General features: G+C 34.5%; 4 protein-coding genes and 1 non-coding gene across 6 annotated transcripts; 1 reads left to right on the top strand and 4 right to left on the bottom strand.

Annotated features, from left to right (window-relative positions):
- Positions 1–116: 116 nt before the first annotated feature.
- On the bottom strand, positions 117–6,375 carry LOC140976390 (eukaryotic translation initiation factor-like). Of its 2 annotated transcripts, none has more exons than XM_073440503.1 (9): positions 5,988–6,375; positions 4,565–4,636; positions 3,932–4,027; positions 3,516–3,725; positions 3,139–3,230; positions 2,700–2,787; positions 2,210–2,560; positions 1,704–1,970; positions 117–1,615 (listed from the first exon to the last, which is right to left on the bottom strand). In XM_073440503.1, exons 1-9 carry the CDS (start codon positions 6,144–6,146, stop codon positions 566–568), a joined length of 2,385 nt encoding a protein of 794 aa, XP_073296604.1. In that variant the 5' UTR covers positions 6,147–6,375; the 3' UTR covers positions 117–565. The 2 variants fall into 2 exon arrangements, with proteins under 2 accessions (XP_073296604.1, XP_073296605.1); XM_073440504.1 differs by having other exon boundaries at positions 117–1,617; positions 1,730–1,970.
- Positions 5,128–5,234, bottom strand: LOC140977910 (small nucleolar RNA snoR103). Its single transcript, XR_012175476.1, has one exon. It is a non-coding gene; the product is annotated as a small nucleolar RNA snoR103 (small nucleolar RNA).
- Positions 6,376–7,402: 1,027 nt separating the features above from the next.
- On the bottom strand, positions 7,403–9,656 carry LOC140976388 (uncharacterized). Its single transcript, XM_073440502.1, has 2 exons — positions 8,971–9,656; positions 7,403–8,217 (listed from the first exon to the last, which is right to left on the bottom strand). Exons 1-2 carry the CDS (start codon positions 9,305–9,307, stop codon positions 7,499–7,501), a joined length of 1,056 nt encoding a protein of 351 aa, XP_073296603.1. The 5' UTR covers positions 9,308–9,656; the 3' UTR covers positions 7,403–7,498.
- A 236-nt stretch (positions 9,657–9,892) lies between these two features.
- On the bottom strand, positions 9,893–14,577 carry LOC140976387 (uncharacterized). Its single transcript, XM_073440501.1, has 6 exons — positions 14,224–14,577; positions 13,615–13,899; positions 12,904–13,077; positions 12,643–12,749; positions 11,673–11,977; positions 9,893–10,812 (listed from the first exon to the last, which is right to left on the bottom strand). The coding sequence occupies exons 1-6, from the start codon at positions 14,332–14,334 to the stop codon at positions 10,217–10,219; spliced, it is 1,578 nt and encodes a 525-aa protein (XP_073296602.1). The 5' UTR covers positions 14,335–14,577; the 3' UTR covers positions 9,893–10,216.
- A 2,437-nt stretch (positions 14,578–17,014) lies between these two features.
- Positions 17,015–18,976, top strand: LOC140977447 (uncharacterized). Its single transcript, XM_073442195.1, has 3 exons — positions 17,015–17,234; positions 17,327–18,292; positions 18,897–18,976. The coding sequence occupies exons 1-3, from the start codon at positions 17,015–17,017 to the stop codon at positions 18,974–18,976; spliced, it is 1,266 nt and encodes a 421-aa protein (XP_073298296.1).
- The last annotated feature ends 2,981 nt before the right edge of the window (positions 18,977–21,957 follow it).

The raw sequence follows: 21,957 nt of genomic DNA, 5'->3' as shown, positions 1-21,957 counted from the left end.
TAAATCAATCATACCAAGTCACTTGTAGAAACGACCAAAACAAGTGATAATCATGAAACATAAGCTGCACGCATAAAATGTTCACTACAAGAAATTAAAGAGTCCTTGCAAGAAAATGAAACAATAGTTCCATTAAAGAAAATGAAACAAATATATCACTCTTTTAAAATTGTGCAATTTCATGTAATGGTATCGCGATTTACCGGAAATTTAACAAGTGAAAAAAATATTAAATCAAAGATAAAAAAACTAATGAAATACAGAACAACTCGAGCATAGTGCGACCGAGTAGCCAACACTCGAGAGTACCAAAATCTATCATATTCCAAGTCTTTCCGCTCTAACGAACATACAAATATGATGACCGGGGTAAAAGTACACATCCCATCCTCAATCCATCACCTCATTCTACATGGCTCCGCACCAACTTGTCTAGAAGTGACATTGTTGACCCGGATACCGGATAGCATGGCATAATTCAGACCAAAAACCGCAGCAACGGAGGAGAGTAATGAGCACATTCATTTTATGAGGTTACAAATGACTCCTGCACAACGAGTGAGCACTAAAATAGGCTCTCACAAGCAGCAATATCAGGTTCCTGTGAATCCATTATCTTCGTGCCAGTCCGGTCGGAGCTAACAGCCTTTATAGTAGCCGTAAATATGGCTTTCTGGAAAAAATCATCACCAACCTTTGAAAGAATATCTTGCAGCAATTTAAAGTCGAATCCTCCGGCTATAACTAGTTTCCCGATAATTTCACCAAAATTAGCTGGGGCTTTTGGTAAATCAATGGCAAGGTCATCCAGTACCGCTGCATATGCAAGACATCCAGTAGCAATGTCGGTCTCGTTAATAACCTTCTTTGCCAGCAAGTGTTCCAAAAGTTTTGAGACAAGTTCAACACAAGGTGGGCTTTTCTCCAAACCTTGGGAGATGGCCTCTCTGACTACCTCAGAATGATATGAAGGTGACTGCAATTCCTCCACACATTGCAAGGCTTCATCCAAAAGTTTGATGCTAAAATATTCCTCCAGAATCGAGGTTATTTTACTCTTAAACTCACCTGGATTCAACCTTGAAACCAGAACCGATGGCTTGTCAGTAACTGGAACAATAGTTGCCTTTGGAACCTGAGCCTGACCATATGGGGTAGGCACTTGAGATGCTGGTTCCGTAGAATATCCACTATAGTTGGCTGGCCGAGGAAGTGCACCACTGCTACCTTGCAAGAGGGCGCTTGTTCTGCCACTCATGAAATCACCACTACCTTGAGGTAGAACTCGCTGGTTAAGTAAAGGTGATTTTCCAATTGGTAGCGGTTGAACACGACCAGCAGTCTGAATGTTCGAACCATCACCTCTTGGCATAGATCGAGATCTCGGAACTTCCCAATTGTCTTCATCCATTCCAGGCATTTTCCTTGTTCCAGGCATGCCAGGCATCATACCACCTGAACCAGGAAGGTTCACGGGGAAGCCACTGAGACTAATATTCCCTTGAGCTCCAGAAGTAATCGCCCGACTATTTCTGATGCTAGCAGTAGCACCTGGCCGTAGCCCCAAATTCTTCTCAGCTTCACTATGGATCTCCGTGATGGTTTTGGCTTTCACCTAATAAGTCAAACCAGAAAAATAGATAATAATATTTCAGGGAAAAGAACATATGGAGAAAGGCAGTAAAAATAAGATATTGGGTTACCTCTTCCCGCCTTGGATATCGGNCCTCTTCCCGCCTTGGAACCCAATTATTAGCCCGCAGATCTAGCACGTTACGAACCATAAACCTCAGTCTTGAAGCCAACTGAGGATTTGTTGACAGTTCCTTCAAGCGATTGAAATACATGTCATTGATACGCTTCGATTTTGGGTTTTCATCAAGCTGTTTACCAATGGTGTTAAAGAACTGACATATGGCCTCAACATTCTCCTCTTCTGGACAACTCTTGGTATCAGGTCCCAAGAGTTCCTGTGAAAAATCCCAAAGCTATCAAACCAAGTAGTTGATGATAAAACACAAATCAATTGCAGCACAGAAGAAACATATCGGTAAAGAGAAGATATACAATAACATAGATAAATGGGTTAAAATAAATGAACAGAATCATGGAGACATATAAAGTGATGCATAGACACAGGAGGGATTGACACACACACACACACACACACACACACACACAGAGAGAGAGAGAGAGAGAGAGAGAGAACCAGAACAATATGATGAACAATCTTCTCTGGAATCATCTTCTGCTTTAAAAGTTCACCGATTAGTCGAATGTTTCCAAGGGTTCGAAGTTTGATTAACCTTTCTTTATCTCTTCGCTCTGACTCCTGTTCAGGAGCAGTCATCTGCTGAAGTTCTTCCCTTAATTTGTCAGAACCTTCAAATGCCTCCTGGCAGATATTCAAGAGAACTCTCTTAAACGTAATTTCTCTACCACCAGGCTCATCTGATGGAAATGGGGGGAGCTTCTCGTTCAGATCCGAGCACAGCAATGCATACATTGGGCAAAATGTGGGCTCCAGTACAGCCTTGTCAAATATCAAGGAGATAACTCCCTGCGGTAGAAAAAGAACATAGGCTCAAAAATGTGAAAAATGAATGAAGTTTGAAATAGGGAGCAGAGAGTACTTGTACCGAGAAAACTATAATATTTTATGAAACCTACTACTGAACTAAATTTGCAACTTCGAGTACCTTCAAAATATCAGCTGTTGTAATCCCAGAATCAATCAATTGGCCCTTCAGAAGATCGAACTTCTCGGGCGTCAACTTGTTCAGTATGCTGCAAGAAACTCATGACATTCAGCAGCCAGTTTTGGGTAAAAGGAGTGTTAAGAGTACTCTAAATAGAACTCTGGTGAAGAAAGATAACACCAAGTCATCAATAAATCAGAAAATTTCTGCCAATTTCACCATGTGAGCATAATGGCAATGGCGGTTGCAGAATTTGAAACCCCAATTACAATAATGTCGATTGATGCGCACACATGACAGTAAACATGACAGTAAATGTTAAGGACATGAAGAACTAAAACAAGTACAAGTCTCTCAAATAAAAATAAAAAAGCTTATATAATACTCAAATATAGCGACTATGTGTGAATCAAAATTTAGCGGAGGTAAACTGTAATACCCTTTCACTGTTTTCAAAACACGATCTTTTTCAGAAAGATTTCCTCTTCGAGCAGACCAAGGCATCTCAGCCTTGACTAAAGTGGGTGCAGCCTGAAACACAACACAACGATTTTTTAGCAGCTAAAACAACATGATGCTAAGTCAATAACCACAAACTGTTATAAACAATGGCAAAAAAGCACACATGCACAAGTTCAAAACTCTTGTAAGGCCAGAAAGCTGGGACAATCAGAATTTTAGGTTGCCAGTTTCTTACACTCACATGCTCCTTGAATCTTAACACACGTAAAAGAATAGCCTATCGCAATTGAAATAGGTTCTCAAAACAGATATATCATGCAGGAAAAAACAAAAAAAAAAAAAGAAATGGATTACCCCTTGAATGGAAGAAATTTGTTGCGTGCTCAGCTGCTCTTGCTTATTGTATTGGTTTACATCCTGTAGCCTAGGGTCAATCTGTCCAAATTCTTTGTCCCTTATTGCTTCCCGTGATCTCTCCTCTGCAGGCACAGGAAATTGTGCAGAACGACTACGCCAGTCACGATTGTCCGGCTTAGAATAGTTACTCTGAACCAGATTTTGAGGCTACAAAAGAAAGGTACTTCCTGTTACATTGTTATTAAAATAAGACAACAAAATAATGGGCAGTTGATGGCCTTAATCAACTCTAACAAACCATGTCCAACGGAGGGTAACAGGATGTACAGAGTCAAAACACAACAATTTAATGAAAATCACATAAACTAAAGTGAGAAGTAAATTATCTTGTTTATCGTAAGGCGCGAACTTACATTGTTTTCTCCACGACCCCAGCTTGGATCTGTGCCAAAAAATTCAGTTTCAACCTCTTGTTTGACTCTTAAAATATCTGCTGGGATGTCGCCCACCTACGAAAAGATAATCAAGTCATGGAAAATTAGCAAAGTATCGACAAACAGCCAGGAAAGTATTAAGAGAGAATTCAAAAGGCCGGATGGCTTTAGTGCTGAGCACATGACAAGGGGGGGAATTTGAACTAGCTGGTTTCAAATCAGTAACATAGATGATAACTAAAAAAAAGTACAGCATAACCCTATAAATTAGTTGCATTTAGTTAAAGGATAAATTGGCAATTCATTATTCTAAAGAGTAAATTTATCATATAATAAAGTATCTTTAGAATTAATCAACTAAGAATCATATATATGTCTGTTTCACAAAATAAATCAAAAAATATGAACTAACCCACTAAAGGGTTATAAAACCATATAAAAAATATGTGACAAACCAAATATAGACAGATAAAACAAAAAATGGATGGGTTTTTTGTAAGTAAAATTACAAGACACGAAAACCTAAATATGCAAGAAAATATGACAGAATATCACTATAAGTGATAAGCAGAGATATTGACAGAAAATCATTAAAAGTGATAAGCAGATTACCTCCCTAAGCTGCAACAGCTGGTCTCTGGTGTAGCGGATATGCTCGCAGCCTTCAAACTGAGACTCTCCAGTCTATCACCATTAAAAACATTGGTGCTCAATTGCAAAAAAGCAAGCAAAAAACGACTTAAAAAATGGATTACTGATTTAAATTAAAATCAGATTTCATAGTTATCATTCAAATCTTTGAATTTAGGCAGAGATCAGCTGAAAAAAGCATTTCAAAATATCATGAGGCTACAGAAATACAAGGACGGTAAATGATTCTAAAAATGAACCATAAATATCGGGGGATAACATAAACTCTTCCAGTACCTGAGATCTTGACACATGTAACATATAGTTAAAAGGGCGATTGTATACAAATTATAATTGTGAAACGCCAAACAAAAAATCTGGATATCTTGTCAATAAAGTATTCATATCATATGCAAGCAGCAGTTCTTTCCGTAACGAAGGACTTCAATACAAAGAATTGAATAGTTCCCAGCACAGGTTATGGAACCCTAGCAGATGTAGAAATATTATTCTACAATGCTTGAAGAAAAGTATGGCATGATGCCAATTATACGCAGGTTCTTTATAGACATCCTGAACCTAACTGGATGCCCACCTAAATCCTACATAATTTGCTTTACGTCCATATTTACAGCAACTGCACAACTTAAGTACACTGCCAAGAATTAGGACGTGCACAACTCCACATCAACAAACTCAAATTAGAAACGCCAGAATTTATACTTGGATGCAACAATATGAATGCAAAGATCTTAATTATGTCAAAAGGTAGTTTCAGGACATTTGCTCGAACATCCAGGGGTTGAAAGATGATTAAGTTATTTGGTTTCCACTGTGTTATTGTTGTTATTAAGTTTTAATTTTGTATGCTTATTAGTCTGTTTAGTAATGTCTCGGGTAAGGGTGCTACATAAATAAACACTGGTTAATTACATAGCATGACACTTTGAAAAGGTTAGGCCAAACTATAAGAAATCAGAATTAGCATCTATTTAAGATCACAATCGATCAACAACTTCATGAAATATTTTTTTTTTAGTTACACTCAAGACTCTACACATATACGTGCCTGAAATCACATATATCAATGCACATTTCGATACAAAAACAAATTACAACACGGCCAAAAATGGCATACATTTTACAAACATAATACCAAGTGAATCAATTTTCAGCTTCAATAAACCACTTTCATTAAATTCACAAAAGAATGACAAATAACTCATACTGGAACTCAAAATTGCTCTGCATATACATAGCACAAGGAATACAAAGCATGATAAACAAATCAATACTCACCCAATCCAAAGAATCCAGACAATAGGACAAATCCATAATATTTTTACAAAAAAAAATCATGATAAGTAGAACCCTAGATCTGAAAAATAATCGAACAAAATGCAACCTTGGAAGAAGAGAGTGAAGCTGCAGCGGTACCACCATGCGGACGCAGCAGCGGGAGATCAGAACTCGGTGCCGACGATGAATCGAAGCGCGGGACAAATACTCTGCCGCGTGTGCCACCACCTGGTCTTAAGCTCAAAAGAGTCTGATCAGCCTGCATAACTCGCAAATCGGAAATCTTCGCCGTCCAATCAACCACAAACCCAAAAAATCAATCTATACATACAATATATGTATACAGAGAAAATTCTTCCTATATATCCTGAAGATAGACAAAATCTGAGATAAGGAGAAGATTAGAGAGAAAATTAGAGAAATTTATGTTTCCTCTCTCTACAAGAGGAGACGAATCGAGGACGTGTGAATGGAGGGCGTATTTATATGGAATGCCAGGCCATAAAGAGAGAGAAAAACCCTTATCTATGTGGGCGAAGGATGACTAGCTAAAACTTGGGGGGTTTTATGAGAATATATATTTTTCTGGGATACCTTTTCAATTATAAAGAGTTTCGGCGTGCTTTTAAGTTTTATCTTTCCGAGGGGTTTAAATGGGAATATGTATTTACATAGGGGCCCCAAAGAGTTTCGATGTTATTATATAAAAGACTCGTAAAACAGTCTTACTAATTAATTTCAAGATACCAGTTTCTAATTTGACTTAATTTAAAAAATATATTATTTTTATATCAAATATAGTCCTATTATGAACTATTTTTTAAAACCTAAATATGCAATATAATATGACAGAATATCAAATTGTTTTATTTTTTAAATAAAATATAGTACTATTTTAATTCCCGAAACACAAAATATATTTTTAAAATAAAATAAAATATTTTTTATTATGAACTATTTGATAGGATGATTATGGTTATTATAATAAAAAGGCAAAAAAAACTATCAATTTACTTATGTGTTTTTAGTATATTTTGTAGGAAATAATTTGAATGGAGTTCCCATTTGATCTATAAAATATATTACGTAGGGTAATTAATTAAATGAGACACTCTTAGATAAAAACCACATTATTATTTTTGTCATTTTTGTGAAGTGTTTTAAATAAGCCAGTAACTCTGAAAAATGCTGAATCGGAAACCTTTTTTTTAAAATAAGCCAGTAACTTTAAATGTGACGTGTATTTATCGTTAAAAACCTTTTTTTTAATATAAAAAATGCTGAATCGGAAAAATAATCGAGAACGCTATGTCATTTTAATTGGAAGTTTAACCAATGATATTTTTCTATATGTATCTTGTAAAATGTTTTTCACATAAGACAGTTGGTCTGGTCCAACGCAGTTTTAAATTGGTGTTCTTGATCCTATCTGAAGAAATATAAACAAAGAACAGTGCTCATTTGTTAAGCTAAAGTGCGACAAAATATTATCCTTTTCAGGTAAAAGTGTAAAACAAATGCTAGAAAAATGGTAGTGATAGCAATGCACTAACAGGGAATGTCTGTAGGAGTTGAGCGCCACAAGTGCACACAATTAATAGATATACAAAGCGTAAATCATACATACATATCACTTTCTGGTGTCCATACACGAACGAGTCGATCGTAAAACGAGCAAGTTGCAACTGCTGAACTCTTCCTTTTCCCATCAACAAATGAATTCCCTCTTTGCCAATCTGCTCCATAAGCAAGAGAACCATGCTTGTCATAAGTTTCAACCACTTGGGCTTGATCATCTTTAATTTTCAAAATCGCAAATCCATTGTGCATACAGGCAGCCAAAATCAGGCCAGATATAGAAGGATGGTGCTTGATTCTCCAGACTCCTCCACCTAGGCCTATTGAAGACTCACTTACTGGTTTTGATGTTGATCTGACATCCCATATCCTTAGTTGTTCATCATAACTACCGGTAAGTAGAATGTTAGAGTCAATAGGGCTTTTTGCGATGCAACAAATACCCATTCTGTGAACTTTGGCGTTCTTGAAAACTAATTTTGAAGGGTCGTTTCTTAAATCCCAACAGCTAAACATGCAGTCATCCGAACCTGTGTACACCAACATTGGTTGGTGGACATCAAAAGAAGCGGCCCACAGTTCGAATTCGTGAGCTTTCCATTTTTGTAAGATGTTAAGTTCGGAGTCCTGGAGGGAGATTATAGAGACCGACCCGTCGGAAAGGCCAACTACCATGGATGTTGCGGAGGGATTCCAGTCAACGCACAGACACATGGAAGAACTGATGCATTTGCCACACATTTCTTTCAGATGAATACCTGTATCAAACAAGATACATCTGAATTAGGCACACAGAAAGGAGTTAGAAATAGAAGAAAGATGGTCAGCAATTTAAAACTTCCAACTGTAAATAACACAAGAAAACTTGAACATAATGAAAGCACACTTGTTTTTGCCTCAGTTTCTACTTGCTTCACAATGATAAACCTCGTTCCATGAGTTTTTTAGTGAGACAATGTTGTGACATTTGGATCTCGGTAACACAAATGTTGGATGTTTGAAGCAAATAAGTGTTCCGATGGTGCATCAAAACTTGATTTACAGAATTGGAAACATGACAGCTTTGATTGTAAATTTTCTATGAATCACTTCACATGATTACTCCCATATACTAGCATGACAGTGTTGTTGTGTCTAACTATAATCAGTGGCCGTGTAATGGCTTGGGTCGCAGCTAACACCTGGAACTTCTTCAAAGTGCTTAGTGCGTATAAGATGCATGAACAAAAATAAAACTGAAATCTTGATCCTACCCACAAAATAACACAAGCGGCCAACATTCAATAAATACTTCAATAAAATTGATACTTTGATTAGTCAAAATCAAAATAATTCAAATGGGGGTTCCACAAAACGCGCAGCCATTTCCACCAGCTATCAAATATCAATCATGTAATCTCTAACGAGTTAAATATTTATGCAACTATGGAATCGTATAAATAGGCATGCAGTTGATAAAGAAAAATGTAGAAGAAATCATGTCATGTAAATTAATTGAGGCTACAATATACCGCGCATTTCTGAACCATTTGAATCATAACCATGCAAACTACGTATCTTAAGCCAGCCATCAGCATCAGCTTGAGCGAGCAAAGGGGCCCCCAGACCTTCCCCGACTCCCGGGCTCCACTTTATATCAAAAATTCCTGACGTTTCCAATCTCTGAATCAACTGCAGCTGCCCGGCATCAGCACCAACATCAAAGAGTGTTATGGAACCTGAGCGACTAGGCCTTTCACCCTCTTCAAGAACGTAAGTGGAGGCTGCAAGCACGTTGTAGAACAACTCGTGGGGACAAAACTCTACAGCATCCGCGTTTCCATCTAAGAAGCAATACCCAATTTCCATGCGTATCTAACACGTAAAGAAACACATATGATAAACTCGACAATAAAAGTTGCATGCTGCGGTCATTCAGCCATTTTATCGAACACGTGGTGGCTCCAAACAAGCACCATCGCAGGAAGCATCGAACAACACCCAACGTCAAACACAATTTTGGGGTTTTTGCCTACAACCTAGAACACAATTTATTTCAAACCGACAACTGATTTCAGCCACTTAGCAGATCAGATAAGCAGCAACATGGCTGCCGTTTTCTGCTACGTGGACGCTGGACCACCAATTAGAGGGAATCGATCCCCTTTTATAAATGAAGAAGTTTTAGGGCTCTACTGCCTACAAATGAAAAGATATTACACATGAGTAATCCCATGTTTAAGACCTAATTTATTTTTTAAATTAAAACTTCTTATAAGATCCCAAATTATTTTATCCTAGTGATTTTTGATAATCGGTTATTTTATAATTAAATTTGGTTTATATTTAAATTAAGATTATATTATAATTATAAATAATAATAATAAACTAAACTATAATTTTGAAATAATAAAAAAGGATCAAGTAAACAAGTTTCTATCATACTAATATTCTAAATTAAAGGGAATCAGTAGATATGGTATGTTTACAGCACAAGTACAACCATATCCTCCGGAATCCAGGGGGATAAACATACAAATTTTCGGAGACACGTTCGATATTCTAGTGCTATCAATAAATATTGCAGGATCCTTCATCAAACTTAATTTCCAAATCCCACAAACGCAGACATATCACCTAAAAAATAGTACTAATCAAGAATTTCTACTCAAAGAGAACCAACCAAAACCATCTAGTTTCGTTTCTGATGACTGGTAGCAAGAGAATGGCCCAAAAACCATCCTATCTGACAACCGATAGCAAGTGAACGACCGACCATCAAGTAGTTTGAAATTCATCATCTTCTGAAATACCAAATAAGAACTTGGGAAGAGAAGCGATATGCGGAAGATGAAGAAGGAAGTCGTTTAATGAGTCTTTTCTCGAAATGGATGGCTTCTGATTGATATCAACCCCGTTCTTGAAATTCCCTTCAAAAGCAAGCTTACATTTAGCATCCTCGAGTACATAGTTATTCAAAACCTCAGAGGAGATGTCTTTCCCGTGATCAATATCTTCATGATGGCTCTCTCGAACTTGTGCATTGGAAGCTGCAACAGGATCCTGCAATAGGCAGCAGAGAGAATTCACTTTTTTCATGAGCGATTTTTCATCCAACCCTATTGCGTTTTGAGTGTCGCTCAGCAAAATTTGGGATATGTTTTCCAGCATGTCCTGGCATTCTGATGCCTTATTTGAAGGTAAATTTCCACAGGTCACTTGCTCTGAAATACAATTTCCAATGTGGTTCACAAGATCGCTCACAGACATAGAGTGGGGAAGTCCATGCACCCTTGGCGGTTCCCAAATTTTGGGTACAACAGAATCTCTATCACCAAATTTGATGTCCCCTTCATTTACTTGTGTATCCATCACTGGCAGTGTTAAGATGATGATAAATAGGAAAAAGTAATAAAATTCAAATTAAAACAAATCGTGAAGTCAAGAATATGATGACAGCTGCACATATTTTGGAAAAGGAACCATAGTAGTGAAATAGTTACATAAATATGGTACAATAATAATAATAATAATAGATCAAGCAAGTCCTGTTTCAAAGAAGTGGTAAACATTCATGGAAAACTATTCACATGAAAGAGAGAATATGGTTAAGATTGAGTGTTCGAGTGCAAAACAAATTAACAAGTTTACCCATAAAATAATTAATTCAGAGACTACGGTAATATAAGCACTATTAGTCTCTTGAACATATTGTGGAAGAACTTAAATGGTGGTTTTTATTACATGATCAGCCTTATTCATTACGTGCACAGAACTTAAATGTTATTATTTATTTCTTCCAAAATTAATTTAAAATTTTAGAGACCCCGTTAACATGTGAAAGGACGGTTTCTTCAACTAAATTTGAAATTTATATAATTTTGTTTCGTTCATACAAAAAAAGGAAAAGAAACATAGTACAGCCTGTGCATCCGATAAATAAAAAATATATCTTTCATGCAATTGATTTTCAGGTCCACTTGTCAGTCGAACTTATCTGTGTATACTGTTTTATGTGCAGGTAACATAGTAAAGATCACTTCATCCAGAAAGAGTCTCATCTCCATATTGTTGATACCATGGACACACATAAAACAGTATACACAGATCATTTTAGTCTTCTTTCACTTATTGAAGCCATTACCAAGAAACAAAGGTGCCCTGAGGTTTTAGGCCCGGGAATTAAGCATAAGATTCAAGCCCATCATAACATACAATTAGAATATGAACAAACCTGAGATTGGAGATGGAGCTTCTTGAGGATTCCGTACAAAAGCAAAGGAAGCTAATGGTACAGCAGCTGCTGGTGCCACATCTTGGAACACAGAGGGAGATCCCTCAGCAACAGCTGGTCTGTCATTACAAACTTCACTTTTACATTCTTCTGAGTTTTCGAGACCAGAAACTTGTGAATCAAAATATGGAGAATCCATGACTATCTCAAGCTGTCGGCTCAAAATACAAAGACGCACGTCACATTGGATAAGCTTTTCGTAATGCTTGTTTAGCACACCTGGAGGGCACTGTAGATAATGCTGCCTATTGAAATAATAAAAATATAAGCCAAGTTTATCATTATTCCCACCATAGTAAGGTAACTTATACATTTATTAAATAAGATGTTAAGCAAAGAAAGTGCACATGTTCATTCATGTAGCACGAACAAGAAAATCAATCCTGAAACAAGATTTAGAAACATCTAGAAAAAAATGGAAGCCACAGGCGATATTGACACCAAATTTAGTAACGTCTAGAAAAGGTCTAGAAATGTTTTGGAGAAGTGCTTAGATTTTGATATTGGGGAAGTGCTTAGATTTTGATAATTGATTGGATATAACAGATTGTTAAGACCCGATAGTTCAAAGTGAAGGAACATAGGAAAGTGAAGTTTGCATGGCAAAAGCCTCAGTATTGTCCAGAAAAGTATATTATTACAAAGGCATACTTTTTCCCCGCAGAACATTCATATCAATAGCTTATAGTTGTTATAAGATCAATTCGCAAGCAGAAAATAGAAAATATGCTGAGCCTTGCTCCTTCAAACTTTTTTTTAAATAAAAAATCCCTTTGAATTACATACAGTAGATTTTCATGATAGAGGTTTTGAGTGACTGTGCCCGATAACAGTAGCAATCCAAAATGTTCCATGATATCCGGTCAGTAAAATGAAAAAATGGAACACAAACTAATTTTGAAAGTCTTACCTATTTTTTTCAGCCTGCCCATCAGTAAAGTCGGCACTTGCTTGCCAGAGTGTGTGTTTTCTGGGTTGTGGATTGGTTTCCCGGTAAAAGGTGGGCTGTCGAGCCAACTGCACCACACACATATCCACACACATAAAAATGATAATCCGATAATAAAGCAACGAATGGAATTGCCTATTTTCACTTAAAAAAATTAATAAGAAATCTGTCTTCGGGTAGTTCAAAAAAAATATTGATAGCACGGTGAGAGAAACTAATTACCACGATTGTCAAAGTGCTGGGACCATTATCAGGACATTCAGCTTTCAGAGCCGTGATATCAGACCACTGTATCTCTATCTTACTCTTGAGACCGCCTTCAAGAACTTCCCAAACAAGTTTATGCTTTGCAAAATAACACTTAGCAACAAGATCACCTTCATATCTTGACACGTACTGCCAAAAAATGATTTTTCAGCAAAAAACATTAAAGAATTTAACTCTTTAGAAGATGCCAAATAACTCTTCGAATAAAATGATGTTTCCGGAAAAAAATTAGCTCTGTATGACCCGAAAACAGTCCAAATAACAAGACCTTCAAAAAGTATTTCTTTCATCCAGTTATTCCAAGAAACAAACTCCTATCTGGAATAAATACAATTAAAAAGGTCTGGCTAGAATTAGGATAACTGGAATATAAATTTTCTTCACTATATCCATAACAATTTCATAAAAAGTTTGCTTCAACTTCAAAGCCTAAGCTCTGTTTATACATAGCATTTGCTTTAGCAACTTGTCAGTCGTAATATTCCAGATTCTAACATGTGGAGAGCAGGTGTAAAGAACAGGTATAATGGCACCCAGTTGTCACCAACATGACCGCCTCAATAACGATATCAAATTATTCTTCAAACTTAAATCAAAACAGATAGTTCAGTCTCAAACAAAAGACATTTTGGTAGGAACGTTGTAGGCAAAAGTTTAAACCATCACCTCCCACGAGCCAATTCTCAACAACAAAGCTGGAAAATTTGAAGCCTTCAGCTTGTCATTTGCGCATGAAGCAGCAAATCCACCCTTCACATCAGTTTTAGCAAGGGAGTGGGCATTTCCACCTGTCTCCAACATAGTAGAAGCAGTAGTCCCCTGGGAGAGTCTCATTTGGATCAAGTCTGCCAAAGATGGACTCTTCTTAAGCCTCAAACCTAAAGGACCCGGCTCGTCAAGTGGGTTGTATTCTGATGGCGAGATTGGAAACTCGTGATTTCTTGAGCTCCACTGTTAATTTAAAAAAAAATCAATACCAGTGAAATCAAAAGCTGCAAAACGAAGCAATAACAAATGGAAAAACTTGCAAGGGGAACTCGGACAAAGTAAAAACACCTACAAACGAACAATAAAATGAAACAAACAACCGCGATAAACACTAATCAGTACATCAATAAACAAAGATATATGTGCAACGTGATAGAACCCCGACTAATCGCAGAGAAAAAAAAAACAAATTCCAGAAAAATCATAAACCCTAAAAACCAAAATCGGCAATAAAATATGATAATTAAAACTCTCGAAAACTCCAGCAATCAACTATAATTTAAAAACCTGACTAGATCGAGAAGCGGATGGGCAAGATCGTTTGGAAAGAGGCCCATACTCCTCCTCCGAAAAATCTTCAACCCCGTCGACATGCGGCGATCCCATCAGCTGAACCATCAATCAAAACACCCAAAAATCCAAGAATATCGGAATTCCGAACCAAATTCGAAATGGAGAATCGGGAATTCCAACTTTACGCCGAGTAAAATGCAAATTAACTCTCCAGTTACCCGATAAAGAATTCTCCACCTTCTCCTTCTTGTTTTGTGCCTGTTCCTTAAGAAGAGAAGAGGAGAGGAGAAGATCGAGAGGAGAAGGCAGAATGAATGATTGTATTGCGGTGACATTCGGCGTATTCAGTCAAATATTTGATGTTCATCCACCGCAACGGGGTTTTATTTGAAATGACGATGATACCCCTGCAGCTACACAATAAAATACTTTCGAGTTTCGAGTACCATGTCCATTCCAACCGATATATTTTATTTATTAAAATTAAAATTAAAATTAAAATTAAAATTAAAATTAAAATTAAAATTAAAATAAAATAAAATAAAATTTTAAGTATAAAACTTGATATTTGTTTCTTATTATTTATTTAATTATATAAATTATGATTGAATTAAAAATAACATAAATTTTGGATTGTTACTTTGAATTATATAAATTTTTACGTGATAGATTTTTTATTTAGTTTTGTTTGAATCGATTGGTCTTTTGAAGTAAAAATGTTTGAGATATTGACATGTAATCTACATATTGATCTTTCCGTGAGTCATAATGTAGTTAGGATTGGTATACATTATCATACCGTATTGAAATTATATATAGTGTATCGTACCAATAATTATGGTATAAACAAATTTTATATCGATACCGTACCGAAATTTCGATACATATAACTAGCATATCGATTATATCAAAATTTTACGGTATACCGAGACTTCGGTACGTATAACTAACATACCGATTATCCCGAAATTGTATAGTATACCGAGATTTCGATACAATATCGATATATACAGTTTTATAATGAAAAAATCTTACTTTTTTAAATTTTATAAATTTATTGTTTTAAAATATTAAATATTTTAAAATTTTATATAGTTTTCGATATATACCAAATTTTCAAATTTCATATCGTTACCGTACCGAAATCTTCGATATCGTCATCGTACCGTGTCTAAATCTTCGATATACTAAAAATTCGATATTTTTTCGAGGGGCATTTAGTTTTATAACCTCTGTTGTAAAGTTAATTTGGTTAATGACCTTAAATATTTTTTATTTAGGTAAATGACCTTCTTTCTATATTTTCAATTAATTAATTCCCTTATAAACCTTCTTTCTATTTTTTACCCATTTTTACGTGGGAAAATTTTTAGGGTGGGAACATTTTAAGTGGGAAAATTTTTACTTTGCAGAATAACCAACCAAGGCTGATAAAATTGCTATTATTCTACCGGCATTGGATATCAAGAAGCGGATTTCTCCCAATTTTATGTTTGAATGTGAGTTTATTTAGTTTAATCATCTGGCTTGCCAAACTATTTTCGGGTTTCACGGAGAAATTTTTTTGAAATCTGTATTTTATCTAAACCTCGTATCAATAGCCGTGAACATAATTTTTGTCGCTGAAAACTTAACATCTTTCATCTCGTACGTATTATTGATCGCCGTTCATGTCATATTTCTTTAAAAAACTTTTTCCCAGATATATAATTTTTTATTTTTGTTGATTAATTCCAGCAATATGTTTCTGATTATTTTATTTTGTTTTATACAGGTAATGGCATTAACTAATGTTCTACTTAAATATAATGGTGAGTGGAGAATAGATGAACAAGGCATTTGTACGTGGTGTCAAGGCTCTAATTCTAAATGGGCAGCAATCACTTTGGATAAGGATAATTGTTCATATGAAGAAGTGGTGAATTTGATAATTAAAGTTTTTGAATTGAATACAGATGAATCGAAAATGAGATTAAGTTATTTGCCATGTGTACGGGATTGCAATCTTCTTCCTATTTATATTAACAATGCAATAGGTGTGAAGACATATTTATGTTTTGGGGATTCACAAAATAGGAATGTGCTTCATGTGGAATTATCGAAGAATAGTGATGTTGAAGTCGATATGATTGTAGATGCTGAAAGGATCGAGAACATCAAAGATAAATTTGTTGATGTGAATGAATAAATATTATCGTGTGATATGGTAGTTGAGCATAATGAGAAAGAGAAAGAGCTGCATGATGGATATTTTGATCGGGTTTTTATCCCAGACGATGACTATAAAATGCAAGAAGCAAATGATGAAGTCAATGACGACGCTGTTGCAAGAGCTACTGATGAAGTCACTCCGATAGATACTCCAAGTCATTATGTTGAACATGAGCTTATTGAGGATGAACAAAATATGTTACTTGCTGGTGACAATGGATAGAGTTTCAAAGATGGATCAACTTTAGCAACTGGCCAAGAGTTTGATACCAAGGAAGAGGTAAAAAATGTATTGTCCAAACTTGCAATTAGTGCCTCTTTTGAATTTGATGTTGTGAAATCAACTAAATCACTTTACTCGATCAAATGTGTAAGTGATAAGTGCAGTTGGAGAGTACGTGTTTCCAAAACAAAGAATTCTACCCGATTCTCCATTCGAAAGTATTGTAATACACACACTTGTGATCTAGCTTACAGACGTAAAAGACATCGTCAAGCGAGTGCTGATGTAGTATCGAACATGTTGCTAGAGAATTTTAGAGGGCAACAGGTCACCCCAACACCTAAAACAATAATGACGATGATGCAAAATAGGGGTATTAATATTACATATTACAAAGTTTGGAAAGGTAAAGAACTTGCATTTAATAAGCTAAGAGGTGATCCTGATGAGAGTTTCCATATGTTGCCTTCATATTTGAACATGGTCAAGCAGGTAAATCCAGGTAGTATCACACATCTCGTTGTTGATGATAGCAATAGGTTTAGATACATGTTCTTAGCATATGGTGCTTGTATAAGTGGATATAAATTCATTCGAAAAGTAGTTGCAGTTGATGGCACTTTTCTAAAGGGCAAGTACAATGGTGTTTGCTTGTTGCAACAGCACAAGATGGTGAATTTCACCAATTTCCTATTGCATGGGGTGTTGTCGACTACGAGACCGTGGAGTCATGGACATGGTTTATGTTGAGGTTGCAGGAAATGGTACCAGATGATGAAGAACTAGTAATAATTTCAGACAGACACCAGGGTATAATTTCTGCTGTAGCAAATGTGTACAAGCAAGCACATCATGGTTATTGTGTGTGGCACTTGTCACAAAATATAAAAACTAAGAGTAAACAAAAAGGTGCTACAGAGTTGTTCATGCATATAGCATATGCATACAAACAAAGTGAGTTTGATTCATTGTACAGTGATATGAGAAATAGGTACCCACAAGTTGCAAAATATTTGGAAGAGCACACTTCTCCGGACAAGTGGTCTAGATCTCATTACCCAAGAACACGATACAATATAATGACAACCAATGGAGTGGAGTCAATAAATTCTAGATTGCGTGCTGAAAGGGATCTTCCAATTGTTTCATTGTTAGATGCACTTCAAAAACTGACTTCATGTTGGTTTAGCCGATATCGTAATGCCGCGGCAGCATCTACGACTATAGCAACTCCGGCCGTTGCGTCAATTCTTCGTGAAAGGTTCAATGCTTCTCAAAAAAATCACGTCTGTGAATTAAATAGCTTGCAGTATCATGTTTACACCCAAGATGACCATGAAACTGTTGATTTTGCAAATAATTCATGTAGTTGTAGAGTTTATGATTTCGATAGAATTCCGTGTTCGCATGTCATTGCAGCTAGCTATGCAACAAAATTGAGCATTTATGACTTATGCTCGGAGTATTATACTACTCGTACACGGATGGTTGCTTACTCTTGTACTATATATCTTGTGCCTCAATGTAGCGAATGGACGATGACAACCGGTCCATTGGAACGAAAGTTGCTGCCACCTAATGTGAAAAGAAAGCGCGGAAGGAGAAAAGTGAACAGAAATCCATCTATTGGTGAGTTTGGGAAACGCTAAAATTGACTACTAGTTTGATGTTTGGAGGTGATGTGTTATATGTTAGTTTAGTTTTGGCTTTCAACATACATTTCAACGTTTTTTTACATGTGTAGTGCAACAATGATGTTATTTGACGATCGACTTTCAGAATTTTCACTTTCCTAATCATTTAAAGATCTACTTTATGGCTACTTATTTTTATGTTCATGGCAATTGTTTGCATGTTCATGGCTACTGACGCATGGCAACCACTTTTATGTTGAAGCTACTGTTGGAAATGAGCACATCAAAATTTATTGTATTAGACTTACTGTTGTAAGAATGATCATGTTATGCTATTTAACATGTAACTATATTTGAAAATCGAGTAACATTTATTGGGTATCGATATACTGTCACAACAACCAAATTTATATAAACAGCGACCGCTTATATATCAAGGATAATTTTCGCAATTGATGTGTATTTATTTTCATTATTTTTTAAAAACTATATTTTCATTAAAAAAAATCAATGTGAGTGCACTGAAAGTTTACAATCGGAGTGACTACTTCTTGACAATTGTTTCTTTAGTCATTGTAAGCAAAGTTTTTTGAATCCAGAAAAGAGAAAATGGGTCTTGCTGTTAGAAATTGCAAAGGAGAGAACATGGTGTAGAGAAAATAATGATAATATGGGTTAGTTAATATGGATAGGGTTTAAGATTTTTATTGATCCGCTTCTTACTCTCTTTTTTTTTTACCCATGTAAGTAAATAAAGTAATTATTTAAATATAAATATAATAGTTTAATTTTGGATATACCGGGTCAATTTTGACATTTCATACCAATTTAAAAGAAGTGGTCAATTTTTTAAAAATTTGGTGTCAGGATGTCATATGACTAAATATGATATACATGGTCAATTCTGACATTTCATACCAATTTAAAAGAAGTTGTCAATTTTTTAAAAATTTGGTCTCAAGAGGTCATATAGCTAAATATCTCTTTTTTCGATATGATAATCTCATTATATTGAAAATTCGATATTTTTGCTATCCATACGTAGTGAATCAATCTCTCTTATTCTACCGGATTTAACTATTAATTAACGTGACCCGATTAAAAAATTCCAATTTTCGGCTATATAATATGGACACGTGTGTGCATGTCCTCGTTTATATGTACATATGTATATATAAGGGGAAGTTGGTGAAAAATCCCCAATCAAAATATTTCTTTGGGTTCACTCCCTACCCACAAAATTGTGGTACTATGTCATACAAAATGTGGTACACTTCATACTAAAAAGTACCCATGGACTGAACACAAAAAAAATCGACGACTGGGGACTGAAGACCAATTTTCCGTATATATAAAAATGTAAATATTGATTTCAAAAAAAAAAAGTGTAAATATTGATTTTAAAAAAAAGTGTAAATATTTTTATATTTTTATATGATAACTTTTTCTAGTAATATTTAAAATTGTACATTTATTATATTATATTAATAATTATTCTAATAATAGTATATATATATAGAAGTTGAGTTGTTTAAATTAAGTAAGTTTCATCCAAAACTTTATTTTTATTTAAAAAATGAATAATTATTAAGATAACTGCAATAGTGGTTTGGAATCATTTAATTCTACTCTTATTTTTTGAAACAAATTCTACTCATTTTTTAAAATATTCTTTATCAAGCATATTTGAATCACTTCTAAAAATTTTAGAAATTCAAATTTGAATATAATTTTGTTTGAAAATATAAAGCACATTTAAATGTTTTCATCATTTAATTTTTGCTTTTATATATACACACACTATTATATAAAGAATATATCACTTAGAAGGCACAATTTTTTGTTTCTCAAATGCTCTTAATTACACCAATATTTTTCTCAAAATTGTCACAACTTATTTTCAATATAACCTCTCTCAAATTACATTATGACCATCGCTAATTTCTATCAATTATTATTACAGTAAACATTAAATTTAAGGGTGTCAATTCGGGTGGGTTTGGTCGAGTTGCTCAATAATAATATTAAAAAATTGTTCAACCTGAACTCGAGCAAACCCGAACTCGAATTCGAATCAAACCGATTAATCTTAATTTGAATTTTTTTAAAAGTTTTTTTTAAAGAAAATTAAATAAAATACAAATAATAATAATAATATTTTAATTTAAACACATAATAACAAAATATCCTTCATATATATGATTTAAATTTGAAAGTCTAACTATAATAAAAATAAAATATAATTACTAAATCAAATAAACAATTGTTTAAAAAATAAAAAAAATTTCAAAATAAATATTAAATTATGAAAATTTATGATATAAATATACAATAAATATTTTTTCAGACATACAAGATATAAAAATGTAAGTAATATTTATTAATTATTTAAAAAAAATAAAATTTTCGCGTCAACAACACAACCCAACTCGATCAATTTTTTCGGGACAGCTATCAGGTCTAACCCGATCTGACCCGAACTCGAAAATTTCAAACTCAAATCTGATTTTTTCCCGGTTGAATCGTGTCGGGTTGATGAGTCGTGTCTGATTTTGACACCTTTAATTAAATTAAACATTTAATAAAATAAATTTTTTATATATAAATTATGATTATAAATTTACATGTACATTAATTTACTAGTTTTTATTTACAATCAGGCAGTGATCATTTTAAATTTTATATTTTCTTAAAAAATTTGACGATATACGTACATATATATACACTATTTTAGTATATAATTTATCTATCGGCAAAAACTTGTGTGATACGGTCTCACGAGTCGTATTTTGTGAGACAGATCTTTTATTTGGGTCATTCATAAAAAAAGTATTACTTTTTATGCTAAGAATACTCCTTTTTAATGTGAATATCGGTAATGTTGATCCGTCTCGCAAGTAAAAATTCATGAGATCGTTTCACAATAACCTTATTTTTATCCATTATCCATCTGAATATCAGCTAAGGATAGTAGTGGAATTTCACGTGAAGTCCTGAGTTCGGCGCACTTGCGGGACCCTATTCGTTTTCCGCACGTGTTTTTTCCTGTCTTTGTGGGACGGCACAAGGGGCCCACATGTTGGAGGATTTTAAAAGAAAAAATATTATAAAAAAAGTAAGAAATTTATTATATTTTAAAAAGAGAGAAAAAGGTTTAAACAAGTTTGCTCATATAACGAAGCAGAAAATACGAGGCTAAAAACAAAATATCCATACATATTCCATTAATAAATCCAGCTAAATATACAAAAATTTAGGAACAAATGAATTTCTTTGCATATATTTGTCTTGTACATTCAGATAAATCATTTAAAAATATAGTAAAAGGGGTTAAAATATTATAGTGACCCAACAACAGAAAGTTTTTTAAAAAGAATAATTAAAGTTGTGAGATCTACTTATCTTTCTTCTTACAAAAAAAGGTTTGGATATATCCATTCGATTTTATGAATGTATTACACTAGTCGATCATAGAAGAAAAAAATGTACATACGAATCAATCAAGAAAATAGTTATCATTATCTGTGAACGATGACGATATACTGGTTGTCTGCGTATGTTTAATTCAATGAATATTTTGAATGAAGTTTTATTGTTATCAATTACATCTTTTTTCATATATATGTGGAATATGGATACATTGAAATATTTGCATAAAAA

The sequence above is a fragment of the Primulina huaijiensis genome, chromosome 5 (assembly GCF_012295235.1).
Source record: "Primulina huaijiensis isolate GDHJ02 chromosome 5, ASM1229523v2, whole genome shotgun sequence".
Lineage (NCBI taxonomy): Eukaryota > Viridiplantae > Streptophyta > Magnoliopsida > Lamiales > Gesneriaceae > Primulina > Primulina huaijiensis.
This window is presented reverse-complemented; position numbering and strand designations above follow the sequence as displayed.

Coding starts and splice junctions, on each gene's coding strand:
- LOC140977447 (XM_073442195.1), top strand. CDS start 17,015: ATGACGATGATGCAAAATAGGGGTATTAATATTACATATTACAAAGTT. Junction 17,235..17,326: donor GTTCTTAGCATATGGTGCTT/GTATAAGTGGAT, acceptor TTGTTGCAACAG/CACAAGATGGTGAATTTCAC. Junction 18,293..18,896: donor GAACAGAAATCCATCTATTG/GTGAGTTTGGGA, acceptor TTTTGAATCCAG/AAAAGAGAAAATGGGTCTTG.
- LOC140976388 (XM_073440502.1), bottom strand. CDS start 9,307: ATGGAAATTGGGTATTGCTTCTTAGATGGAAACGCGGATGCTGTAGAG. Junction 8,218..8,970: donor AAATGGTTCAGAAATGCGCG/GTATATTGTAGC, acceptor TGTTTGATACAG/GTATTCATCTGAAAGAAATG.
- LOC140976387 (XM_073440501.1), bottom strand. CDS start 14,334: ATGGTTCAGCTGATGGGATCGCCGCATGTCGACGGGGTTGAAGATTTT. Junction 13,078..13,614: donor TGAGAATTGGCTCGTGGGAG/GTGATGGTTTAA, acceptor ATTTTTTGGCAG/TACGTGTCAAGATATGAAGG. Junction 10,813..11,672: donor AGCTCCATCTCCAATCTCAG/GTTTGTTCATAT, acceptor TAACACTGCCAG/TGATGGATACACAAGTAAAT.